Source organism: Drosophila pseudoobscura, chromosome 2 (genome assembly GCF_009870125.1).
Source record: "Drosophila pseudoobscura strain MV-25-SWS-2005 chromosome 2, UCI_Dpse_MV25, whole genome shotgun sequence".
NCBI classification, from domain to species: domain Eukaryota; kingdom Metazoa; phylum Arthropoda; class Insecta; order Diptera; family Drosophilidae; genus Drosophila; species Drosophila pseudoobscura.
In genome coordinates this window covers 30,321,766-30,335,058 of record NC_046679.1, presented here as the reverse complement: position 1 = coordinate 30,335,058, position 13,293 = coordinate 30,321,766, and the positions used below count along the sequence as shown (strand labels likewise).

The following is a 13,293-nucleotide window of genomic DNA, read 5'->3' as shown; positions in this document are numbered from 1 at the left end:
ACGTATAATTTGATAAACGTAATACAAATGATAATAATAATTATATATACAACATAAATGATTTTTAAAAATATAAGCTAAAATTACAACAACAAATTGATAATTGATACATGAGTAAAACGCAAGTTATAAGCTGTTAAAAAAAAAAAACAAAACAAAACCAAAACAAAAAATTAAAAATAAAAACGAAAAACCATACAAATTGTATTGTAGAAATTATTTTAATTAATTAAAATAAAGCATCATTAATTATATATAATATACACACACGCGCGGACAATTGACTATTTATTCGTATAGAGTATAGAGTAGGATATATGGTATGTAGAGGTATTTTGAACATTGATATAGGGATTATGGTAGTAGATTCCATTTAATAGTTGGCCAGCCAGAAGAATTGACGCACTTCCTCCTCGTTGGAGGGCCGGCAATGGGGCGGCGGTGTGATCAGGGAGTTCCGCAGCGCAGTCATGGCCATCATGTTGCGCTTCACGGCCTTCGATAGATCTATAATCCGCTCTGGATAGTGGACTCCAATCAGGCACTCGAACTTCACCTGCTGCTCCGCCGACAAGCGCCAGGGTTCGTGGCTGTAGACGGATATAAAATGAGGATCAGAACTCCCTAAAAATTAATCAGCATACTCACATATATTCCTTGGGTAAATTCTTCAGCTCTGGGACATATCTCCTAATGTAAACCCCCTCCGGATCGAGTCGCTTGGCCAGTGCCACAGGACAGGTCACCAAAGAAGAGTCCAGCAGGCGCTCAAAGGCCGAGCTCGAGACCCACATCCAGTTGCCAGCACACACCGACCAATCGGCATCGAGCAGATACTTGAGAAAGTGCTTCAAGCCGGGCTCCCAGCTCTGCCAGAGCCCGCCGCGGGTGAGGAAGGTGGCCACCGTGTTGCGGAGCGTGTGATGCAGCCAGCCCTCGGCAAGGAGCTGCCGCATGGCACCATCGATCAGGGGGAAACCCGTCTGTCCCAAGCGCCAGCGCTGCAGGAGATTTTCATCGGGTTTTGCCCAAGGTATGGTCAGGCATATCTCATTTCCCTCCATGCGGTCGTAGTTGGGATTGTTCACAGACATCGTGTAGAAGTACTCCCGCCAGATAAGCTGCCCGGTGATATGTGCGCCGCCCTCTATCTGAACGCCGCGGACACAGGCCGCCAGCTGGACATTCTCGAAGAGATCGTGGACGCTCCAGTAGAAGCGGCGCACGGAGAGGCAGCCGAAACGCAGGTGGGCACTCATCGACTTGGGAGCCTCCTGGATGTTGGGATTCGCCTGGTTGGGCAGATAGTAGCCCCGCTCAAAGGCGTTCCTCTCCACCTTCAAGCGCTCCTCGAGGAGCGCCAGGGCCTGGGTCTCGCCGCCGCGCCAATTTATCTTCGCCAGGAAGCCCATGTTGTCGCTGTAGATGTTGAAGTGCTCCGGATTGGGAACCTGATCGAAACAGCCCAGATGTTGCCTTAGTTCCGGCGCCAGTTGGATAAATGTGGCATCATTGATGTGGGCATCGATTGCGGGTCGCGGTGGCACTCCAATGATTTGCACAGTGTGCTGCAAAAAAAAAGACTACAACCACAAGGAATCTATAAAATAAAGGGAAATAATTACGAGGAACATCTGATAGGTCAGTGGAGGTATGCCGCCGTTCGTCTCGATCACGAGGCGTGGATCCCACAGCGTGTGGGACACCTTCTCCACGTACTCGATGCCCAGCTCGCGGCACAGCAGCCTGGCGGACTCATCCCGTTCGTTCCAGATGGGCTCGCAGTCCAGTTCGGCACAGATCTTGTGCAGACGCACTTGCTCGTGCAGCCGCCGGAAGATGAGCGTCGGCTCGCCCTCGAACACGAACAGCCGACCGCGTCCCTCGGTGGCCGACTGCAGTTGCTCGTCGAGGTCCTGCAGAGAGTCCAGCAGGAAGCGCATACGGTTGTAGCCCACGCTTTTGGTGCCTTGGAGGGGAGAGGTAATAATTGCTCAGAAAAACAGAGAAAATTATAACATATACTCCTTTCCTCACAAGTTGCTTATTTTTCTGCACTTCTCATAAATTTCGCAGCAATGCCATGCGTATGATCATTTTTCGTTTAGTGTAGCTTTCAAACAGTAGCTTTTTGCATCTTCAATTGCTGTAATTAATTCTCACTCTCTTCTCCCGCAAATGCTGGCGTAAAGCTCCCCTCTTATCGGTAAAATTAGTAGCTTTTTCGCGCGCTCTCCCACTAAGCTGCAAGCCGCTTAAAAGTGCATTGTATTCCACAGCTGTGCTCTCTCGCTTCCTCTCTGTGTAGGGTTCTTAGCATTCTCATCACATCTCTCACTCTCTCTCCCTCTCTCTATTAACTTTACCACTCTCCCATTGTACAAACCCTCGCCGCAAATCGTATTAGAACGCACCGTTTGTTTTGCTCCGCCATGCAAAAGCGTTCGCACCTTCCCTACAGCCCTCCCCCCTTGAACCATCAAAAAAACTGCATTTGCTGAGCTTTCATTCCGCCACAGAGTGGGTGGAAGACGCGAAAATAAAAATGTGATAACCGCAGTGCAAGACGGAATAAAATCAAAAACGATATTAGCTCACAGACGGAAAGAGCATGCAAATTGTAAACGAGATGAAAAATACTCTTATTGTGCTTTTCCCCGCTCTCACCTGCACTCTCGCCGTCGAATATGAATACGGGTATCAGGGGAATGCCTTGATCTTTCTCCTCGAGGGCTGCCAACAGGGCGGGATTGTCGTGCAGCCGAAGACCATGACGGAACCACAACACATTTGCACCACGGGGCACCATCTTGGGCAGCGATCTCTTGCAATCTCCTGGAAGTGGATTACTACGAGATGTTCTCTTCCAGAACTTTTCTTTGGATATGTTCTTCTCTAAAATATTCAATAGAGGAATAGGTAAAAAGCGTTCTAGTGTTCCGTTAACGCGTGCGCTCGCGCCGGTTGCTTATTGAAGAATGTGTCGACGGAGACGGAGATTCCAGCCAGGCAGCAGCTTAACTGTTGCTTGGATCCGAGCGAACCTTGCAATCGCTGCTGAATAGCGGCCAAGGTACAATGATACTGAGGTAAGGTGCTTCCACTCTTCCAGCGGCATATTTTCTCCCTGCCTTCCACTCCAGCACCGGGGTCAGTGTGAGCTCTCTGGTTGAGGCCTCACCTTATTAATACTATATACTTTGCCCTCAAGCCGCGTCATCAGCCCACGGTTCGTTGCATTGTGAGCACTGCCCCGTGCCAACCCATAGAACAGTTCTAACCCACTACCCCCCCAAGCTGTCTTTAACGCTCTCTCTCTGTATAATTCTCTATGTTAGTGGCTACGCAGTACACAATGCACACAACTGTTGCTCGGGGGGAGGGAGTTTTTCTGTAACCTTGCGGAAGGGTATATGATGTTTGTGCAAAGGGATAAAGGATATAGAGATTATAGGATGACAGCAAAAACTTATCGAATGGTTGTCGAAACAGCGCAGAAAACCACTTCTTAGATCTTATTTTTGCTCAAATTATCACTTCCAATTATATTTATAACATTAATTTATATATGACCTAAATAATCGCTAATGAGATTAAAAACATAAGGATCTTATCCTTCCATCGCAATCAATAACAAATTATGAGTAAATCCTTAAAAATGTACTACAGGGTATCCAGAGTATCCTTTAGCCAGTGCACTCCAAGCCCCATGGTTAAGTGTAATCCATTGCTATGGTAACCCCAAACCCCAAACCCAAATCTACTGCCAGCTTTGCCTGATGACCCCCCCCGTCCTGGACCCCATGCTGTGCACATGCATCACAAAAAACTTGGGCTTTGCATGTTGCTCAGGCAACGCCAGCAGCAGAAGCCGGGGCAGGGGTTGCAGCATGCAACGTGCGTAACGGGATGTCAATGGCAAAGCTCTGGACCGCACGTGTACTGGCGCACACACACACACACAACATAGGAAGGGGAAGGGGGAACCTACGTACATGCAACAGTCAAGCAAAGCCTTTCAGATGTTCCTGATAATGATGATGATGACGACGCGGTTGACGGAAGAGCAGGCGGCGGTGTCTGCCACAGGGAGCTGGAGTGCCGTGCCACTGGGAGCGGAACAGGACGAACAATAGTAGAGCAGGACTCGCACAAAACAATCTCCTTAGAACTGTGTTGGCTTTTATGAAACTAATTTGCTTTCATCGATTGGGAAAGGGACACGAAATGGAATTAAATTGCCAGAGATTTACCCCATTATTGTTCATACGCCATGTGGGCCAACGGAGATGTATGGTTTCCTGTTGTGGCAATTGCAGCTGATGGCAGGGGTTTCCTTGGGGATAGTTTACATGGATACTCGTGCTCCTGCTCCTGTGTCTCCTTGCACGATTTATCATCTGCCACTGGCAGTGTCTTGCCCCTCGCCTCCAGCTCAGGTGCACTGAGGCTCCGCTGTCTAGCACTGGCTGCTTGTCTCATTCTTTCGCTCAACACGTCACCAAGGACTTGACGGGCATCCTTTGTGCAATCAGTGGAAGGGGCACACACATCCACCCTACTGGGGGGCAGGGGCACCTTCTGCTGTTCCGTTCTGTTCCTCCATTCGTGCTGATGCCTCGTTACATCAGAGGCAGAGGCAACAAATTGCAGATTGCAGCTTGCAGCTTGTTGCGGGGAAGATTGCAAGGAAAATGAAAGGAATTCTCGTGTATATAATTCTCCAGTTGTGTATTGTCTTCTCCTCGTTGGAGTTCTATGAACCGAACAGCAGGGCAATAGTGTAACAGTTCATGTCGCAATAACCAACTACACTCTGCCGCTCTGCCTCCCTTCAAAAGCGACTGAAAAACAATAAAATCTAGAAAACAATCCATCACAATTTTGTGTAGCGATTATGGGCATTGCTTTTTAAGGGGTTTCGCCTTTTTTTGTTGAGTGAATCATTCATGGAAATGTCACATTCAGAGGAGGGAGTGCTCTTTGAAGGGTGAACGAGCATGTGCACGTAACTGAACGAGTCATCAACCATTGCATTGTTAACTTTCCAGATTGACAGAAATCTGACAAGTGCCATAAATATACGAATTACGAATTTCATATGCGAAACAATAGAGAACTTTCCATGTTGGTAAAGAGATTATGCATGTACTTCTCTGGCAAACAGAAAGCTGCATAGATTTTCCAGGAATTTCACTTAATCACGTAAGTGTGTCCACAGAAAGTACGTAGCCGAAATGTAAGCCAAGGCTTTAAGGATCACCGGAAATTCATTGAGGAAACTTTATCTTCCCGAAACGCACTGTAAATATATCTATTACTCACTGGCATGAAGGATACAACTTGCTATATATATTATGCATGGATACATACCATATGCCACTTGTGTTTTCTTTTTCCAGAGCCTCATCTGCCTCTCTTTTCTCTCTTTGTTTCCCACGATTGTTATTCTTTGACCCCTTTTGTGTGGATGTGTGTTTGTCCTGTGCTGGCAGGACTTTACTGACTTTACTAATACAAGTTAAACAATCAAACATGTCAATCATACGCACCATTGGACCCTTTGTATGCCACCAATACCAGCAGCAGCAACAGCACCAGAGTCAGAGCCAGGCCCATGGAAAGCCATTTGTCTGGGCAATAATATTTAATGTAATTTTATGTGCATATGTATAGGTATATGTATATGTATGTGGGGGAGGTCCTGGCAGAGGACTTAACTACTCTATGGGGAAACTTTTGCCTGGCATTCAGATTTAATATGCAAAAGGGTTCCGTTCCGTTCCACCTTTTCAACTTAAGTGAGATTTATATTACTTTTCTTTTTTACCTGTTCGGGGGAATGCCATCACACTTTTGTTACATATTTCACAATTTTATTGTCCTTTTTTTTAAATTTAAAGTAATTTTTAAGCATCATTAGGGCTTTAAAAAAGGAACAGAATAGTTTACATTTTTTACAGCATATTAATCATTATTAAAACAAATTTCAGAGAATATTATGATCTTTCTAATGACCTTGATTTCAGTATTCCCAAAAGTATTTCCTTGTCAACACAATTCTATAAAAGTTTATTGATCTTTAAGGTTTTACTTTTCTAATATTTTCTCACACATATTCTTAACAAACCTGCTCATTTTCTCTGGCTCCTGGCAAGGGTTTTCCTTGCAATAATGAAGAGAAATGGGATATGATTTCAATACTCTATACTTTTTAATCATAAATAATGAATCCTCTATAGATCCTATCCCCATCTCTGCCCATTTTCCTCTTTCCAGAGATTATAGAATATTTAATTTCAAATCCCTTTTGCTGCAGGGCATTCTCTAAAGTCGACTCGATGGACAGACACTTAAATATGGCGGCGGCCCGCTGGCTGCTTTGTTATTTTTATGCGAAATTGTTGTAATTGGCTTTTCGTTTTTGTTTTTGCCACTGCGACTATTGTTTATTTTTAGTCAAAATGCCAGCCGCACGCTCATACTAACGTACGAGTATGTACGTACGTAGTCCGTACCACATGTGGCAGTGACGGGTTGCGTGTCTGTCAACGTCTGAATGTGGCGTGTGTGTGTGTGGGAGGGAGATGGGGCTGTGGAGTATCTATGTGCGTGTGTGTGGCGGCTGTCAACAACAGGCGCCGCCTGTCAAGGCAAACAAGGAGAAGAAGAACCACCGCCGTATAGGCCATACGCAGACTATGATCAAAAAGAAGGTGGGCCAATGCTAGACCTCCCAGAAAAGGCCTTACCTGCCTTTGAATATACCTTGGGGCCATGGCTAGGGCTGCCCGTCCTTCCAGGCATTGTTTGATTTACCTGCGGGTATCACGGACAGACGAGGCATTCAGGCGAAGAAAACTACGCCCACACCCACGCCCACGCCCACCCCCAGCCCTTAACCGCTGCCCCTTTCCACCCCGCCTGTGACTGGCTGACGTACAGTGAACCCTGGTTGACTGACGTCAATTGGTAAAGTTAACCGAATCGTATTAATTCCTTGCGTCGTTTTCAAATTGTAAATATTGTTTCATGTCTGATTGATTGCACCCAACAGACCGAGACCCAGGCCCAAACCATCTCCTCTCTTTGTCTTTCTCTGGTCGTGTCCACCCTTTTTGGGGCATATACATATGCCGACAAATTAACTCGCATAAATATTTATGTAAAGCAAAAGGGACTGGACGGCTGTGGACCCTGAGTCCAGCCACCTTTGAAGTCAAGCCAGCAGGTGAATTGGCAGGACCTCCTCGCCCTGCAGCTGCAGGGGGGCCATGTTCCGCTTTATTGAACAGTTGTTCAGTGGGAATGCAATCCAATGGATTGCTGGACTAATTAAATGGGGGATTGGCGAGACGAGAGCAAACAAGCGAGCGCGTTCTTTGGCTAACTTCAGGGGGTCCCTACCACCCTCCCACCCAATAGCCCCATCAATAAGAGCCCGGAACAATGCCATTCATGGGGGGCTCAACTTTAACAACTTTTCCAATAAAGGAAGGAGGGAAGGCGGTGCTTGAGCCACGTTTATAACCCCATTTCACCTTGTGGCCCGCAAAGTATTAAGCGGCATTATCGCAACTGATGTCCATTTGTCCAGGAGCTTAGGGTCACACCCTTTGGCGGAGAAGGAAATTGGCTAATATCCTTGATATATTCGCCGTCATAAATCCTTAACAGGGCTATTAATTCAGAGGGAGAGGGAGACACCTCGGGGACCAAATGGAAGCCAGAGGAATCTGTCACAAGATAAAGTTTTTGGTTGCAGATTCGCCTTTTGGGGTAGAGAGAACGAATGATACTACGCTCCTCTCTGGGCGGAAAAAACAACAAACAGCGAACAAATATTAATCACTCTTAATGAATTTGATGTCAGGCATGAATATGATTATACAACTTTCTTCCCCGGCAACGAGTGTGAGCGCGCTGACAGATAGCGAGCGGGATTCTCGCTGATTAAAAATGGCGCCAGGAGCGGCAGGATACGAGCAGGATCCAGAGGCAGAAAGCACCAGAAACTCGACTACTTTCAGAGGCAGTTGCTCCCTGGGCATTCATAAAAGTAAATTATGTAAACGAAACTTTCTTTCTTTCTTTCAAAAGACTCGAGTCGACTCTTCTTTAGCTGTTTTGTTCGAGGAGAAAAAAGGGCTTCCATTTTCATCAGGCTTCATTTCCATCTTCGTTCTACTTAGCATTCTCTCTCTTTCTCTCTCCATTCTCCCCCCATTTCAGAAGTTCAAATAATTGTTTTGAACTGAACTTAAAAGAACTGAACTAATTTTCATTCCTTTAGCCATTTTCCCAGCTCCTTTCGGACGTTCGTTCGTTGCCTGCAATTTGTGCGCCAGGTAGGAAATGGAATGGAAATTCCGGAAATGGCAAGGTGCAAATGAAGATTGGACAATGGACGGGGGAATGTTGTATTGCAACCCCCCCTTCATGTTGCAACAAATTAGAAACGCAAATGAATTCATTCGAGGAACATTAAAGCCCTAGGAAGACCCTAGTCCTTGTCCCCCACTCCCTGCCACATTCCCTTCTCCGGCTACTCCGACGACTTAAAGACAACTTAATCTTTGCGCTTAGATCGGGATTGAAAAATGGCTTGGATGCGGCGTTAAAAAGATTTGGTCGTCTTAAATGCTGTCGTTTATCTCGCACTTGGCTTAGAGGCGAACAGTATCTGTGTGCTCTGCTCTGCTCTCTCTATATGTGTGTGCGAGTACTCTATGGAGCAGTAATTCACACTTATACACCCATAAACATTCGCCCAGAGAGTGGGAGCGAGAGAACGTGTCTGAGTATGTGCTGCCCCGAAGAGCCGGCGGCGGCTTCTGTTTGCTGTAGCGTCACCTCCTCCTTTGCCCCAAAAGCCAGAAACCAGAAACAGAGGCGCCTCAGGAGAAGCGCGGCACGGGGCACGGGGCAGAGGCAGCGGCAGCGGCGTGTCGGGGCAGTGCTACCCCCCTAAATAGGAGGCAGGCACAAAGGGAGATCGGCATGTCAAAGGCACGTGCAATGCAATATAAACAATTTCCACACACACACTGAGAGATGCGTGTGTTGCGGCTCTGTTGGAACTAACCGGCGGCTTTTCATTTTTCCAACACGACACAGAGGCACAGGCCACTGCTGCCGCTTCTGGTCCTAGTCTCCGCCTCCGTGTCCGTGTGCGTGTGTGTGTGTGTGGCCATGTTCGCAATATTTTTCATCGTTTTTTCGTTCAATTTTCTCTGGCGTTTTTTCTTTTTTCTTTCCTGTTGTGTGTGTGTGTCGTTTCCCTTGCCGAAAGCCACCGCAGGGGGTGCCACAATGCCACTAACACACACTCACACACACACACAAAGACACGCAGGAGCACCACTGCGTATACGTAATGTCAAAACTATCGATGGCGAATTTACACCACGTTGTGAACACATTTTTAACCTCCGCCTGCCACCCCCGACCCCTCCATGCAACGCCACCACCGTGTTGCCGCTACCGATGTTGTTGTCGCGTTAGTTGTTGCATCCGCGTAGAGGGGCTTATTTGTGGGAGTCCCCGCAATGTGCATACCCTGGTTGGGTAGGGGGATATTCGACTAGAGGTAGATTTGTTGCTGGTTGTGGGGGAATTGTTGGTTTTGGGAGCACATTAATTATTTTTGAAGGTTGGTTTTCCTCTATTTTTTGTTGGTGAATACAAGAGGCCATCCTGGCAGTCTAGCTGCTGTATGTGCGGTGCGTAGTGTGCCAAATGAGAGCCCAAACATTTAGCAATGAATGTTTCAAAAAGGTTCTTTTTATGCAGGATTTCTTGAAGACTTCTTTAAAATTTCTGTTTCTTGGACTACGTCATTATTTTCCAGGGTAAACATAGAGTCTTTCAATCGTTATACGTCTCAGAAAATTGCATTATTTTGTAGAAGACCTAAGACATATATTTTCGCATCGATTTATAAACTGTTTTCTAGGACAATTCTGTGATGTTTTACCAGGGAAAAGGGTTTGAAGGAAAAATTATAGAAAAGGTGTAGAAAAGGCGTAGACAAGCTATAAGATAAAGGTGTAGATATTGGATATAGAAGTGTCATATTCATAATTATATAACCCAAGAGCTGATTGAGTGTTCATCTGCATACCCCATATATTTTTGTATAGAAAAAGCTACCGAAAATGGAACTATTACTGCACACATTCCGTACAAGTATTCAACCAGGATATAGCCCTAGTCCTTCATATCGTTCAACCTGATTTCTTTCGCCCTGTTAGCCCGTGGAGCAGAGGAAAGGGCAAGACCTCTTCCTTTTCTATCGCATATTTCACTACATTTTCATTTTAGCGCTTACACACACACACAAACACACACTCGTGGACACACATAAGCACTCTCACTCAAACACACACACACATTCACATGCGCACACAAACACAATGGTCGCACTTCCTGTTTCCGCTTCCTGATGGCGTCAGCGACGGCGACGGCGATGGCGGTGACGGAGGGTCAAGGGGGAAATTTGCATAAATTTTCCGTACATTTCGCACAGAAGGCAAATTGCATTTTCAGCATAACACGTACTCCATTCTACTTATACCAGAGCACACACACACACGCGCAGTAGTTTTTCTCATCCCCCCCACGCCCCCCCTCTTAAAGGTAGGCTGTGTGGCCCGTGTACCGTGCCCTGGCATCATCCTTATTTGCAGCTCCATCCTTATCCTGTCGCTCCATTCGTCTGGGAGCGTGTGTGTCTGTGTTAGTTTAAGGCATGCAAATGTTACGAAAATTGCTTTTCACTTTAACCCCTCCACGCCGCCCGTTTACATGTCTGTGAATGGGATTTCCCACCCACCCACACAAGCACACGCACACACACGCACACACAATGGAAAGACATCCTCGAAGGACACCTCCTCACACATTGACACACACCGAAAGTTAAGTCAAGTGTTTGCCAGCAAGTTGTTACTGCTAAATTACCTTTTGTTGTAATTTTTTGAGAGCCCCCCAAAAACCCAAATGCACAATGGACACAATGGCGTTTTTTTTTTGAGGCATTGAATTTTGAATAAATATTAAAATTCATGGCCCCACTATCGTGAAATATATTGCTCTTTCAGCTGAATATTATCTTGGATGCCCGCTGTTCTCTTTTTGTAACCTATACAAAAAAATGTGCATTCAAATTTCAATCAATTTCGCTTACAACTTGATATTCCGGGAAATCGGCGGGAATTTCACGGGTTTTGGCCACTGATAAAATATTATCGCATGCCAATGTCCGAATTGCATTTGGGTGTGCATAAAAAGGCTACGAAAAGCAGTCTGAAATTCCATTATTACTTAAAAAATATTTATTGCCTTTGTTTAATGAAATTATAGCATACTTTATTGGGCAGCCAGTGTTTACTAAAATTATAGCATACTTTTTGGGGCAGACATTGGACTGTGTGATGTAAAAACGATTTAGGAGGGTGTTAATGGTATGAAAGGATGGGATTTTTATGTAGATTCAATATCTACATTTCTTTTCTAATATTTAATGCTTTTCCATACACTTTTCCTCAGCTTTTTTCGAATTTAGTTGAATTTCAATAGAATAATGATCCTTGCTCGTACCATTTGCATGGCTAAATTATGGTTCTGAGCTTCCACCGAATTTCCAAAATAAACTAAAACAAGCTTTGGCGGTCGCTTTGAACCTACACAGCCAAAATTTCAGGCCACAACATGCCATTCTCGACCATTGTAACCTGGCCCCGAAACCCCATAAATGATGTGTGTTTGGTCCAATTTGGGCCAAAAACCCCCTTTGCTACGGGTAACTGTCTGTTTTGCTCAGTTTTCCCTCAGCTTTCCCTCAGTTTTCCCTCAATTTTGTTCTGTTTTATTTGCACTTTACCATTTAAAAACTGATTTATGCTGGAGAAATTTGAGTAAAAACATTTAATTGCTTTGAACCTGTGCTCCTCTCCGAGTCTGTCTCGTCTCTCGGTAGAGTGTTTTGTGGTTTTGTTTTGCAATGCAATGTCCAAAAAGAAACAACAAGGAGACACAGAGACAGAGAGACACAGAGAGAAAGAACTCAAATAATATTCTGCATACAAAATAACTTGGTTTCTCTAATGGCTGGAATTTTAAAATGCATGAGCTCTACTCGGGGGCACCCTTGCCATACTCCCACCATCCTTCGGTGGGTCCCGGGGAGCATGTTTGTGTGTGCGACATGCTTTTGTGAACTGTTGAAGTTTATTTTGCCAGATTTTAATATGTATGAGTTGAAGATGAAGCATTTATGGCAACACAACGCAACACAGTGCCAGATAGAAGATACTCTTTTTTCTGTGTATGTGTTTGGCATATTTATGCGGGCACATCGGCGTGGTCTGAGGACGGTCTGCGGTCCTACCTCCTCCACTTTCCTAATAGCAACTTCCAGCCTCCGAAGTACGAGTATTTTCGGGCATGCTCAGCGATATTTCTGGCACTGGCAAGTGACTGACTAATGTAAGTTACGTGTATCCCTACATGTATCCTCGCCCACTCCTTCACGGCCTCATTCGGGCACTCCTCCGGCCGTGCTCCAATAATGCAAAACATTTGTACTAGACACAAGGATGCCTTTCGCTTGGTCTGGTGTATCCTGGGGTATCCGTATCATGTATGCTGCATGTTGTATGCTGTATGGAGTGTATGCAGTATGGAGTGTAACATCTTTTTTGCGGCTCGTTAAGTGAGGCCTGATGCCATTTGTTTTATGTTGCTAACTCAATTTATGAATACCACTCATGAATCATGGGGATTTTGGACTCTGCTACAAGGAAATAACGAAGGATAAAAGCCCCAGACATTAAGGAAGTAAAGCAAAAGAAAAACGTACCATATGACAGTAGAAAATGCAAACCAAAATGGAATTACTTCTTTATTTTATGGGTATCTATTCTTGGCAGTATTATAATTACAAGGATACTTCGAGCTATAAATATTGTATAGGTGCCTTTGATTTAATACCATTCATTCCTTTGCCCAAATCAAAGATCGTTATTCAGTCCAAAACTTCTATGTTTTCGTACTATATATTTCCTTCAGATAATTCATTACTTCTCCCAAATCAAAGATCGTTCTTCAGTCTATAATTCTCCATTAAATTTGCACTCTATATTCGCACCGTTATCCCCAAATCGCATCGCACCACTCATTACCAAACCCAAGCACTCATCACCAGGGCAGACCCAGTCGCAGAGACCCACATCCATTGGCAGCCAGGCCTCTGTCAGGCCTATCCTTGGCTCATTTCATATGCATCGTCCT

The 13,293-nt window shown here is 45.2% G+C and overlaps 1 protein-coding gene across 1 annotated transcript; it reads right to left on the bottom strand.

Moving 5' to 3' along the window:
• Positions 1 to 249: 249 nt before the first annotated feature.
• On the bottom strand, positions 250 to 2,992 carry cry (circadian regulator cryptochrome). Its single transcript, XM_001359977.4, has 4 exons — positions 2,668 to 2,992; positions 1,626 to 1,969; positions 649 to 1,568; positions 250 to 590 (listed from the first exon to the last, which is right to left on the bottom strand). The coding sequence occupies exons 1-4, from the start codon at positions 2,807 to 2,809 to the stop codon at positions 374 to 376; spliced, it is 1,623 nt and encodes a 540-aa protein (XP_001360014.2). The 5' UTR covers positions 2,810 to 2,992; the 3' UTR covers positions 250 to 373.
• Positions 2,993 to 13,293: the final 10,301 nt, after the last annotated feature.

What these genes read in the sequence shown, in the direction of transcription:
- cry (XM_001359977.4), bottom strand. Translation starts at nt 2,809, where the DNA reads ATGGTGCCCCGTGGTGCAAATGTGTTGTGGTTCCGTCATGGTCTTCGG. An exon ending in TGACCTATCAGATGTTCCTC is followed by an intron (nt 1,569 to 1,625) that starts GTAATTATTTCC and finishes TTTTTTTTGCAG; the next exon opens with CACACTGTGCAAATCATTGG. An exon ending in AATTTACCCAAGGAATATAT is followed by an intron (nt 591 to 648) that starts GTGAGTATGCTG and finishes ATCCGTCTACAG; the next exon opens with CCACGAACCCTGGCGCTTGT.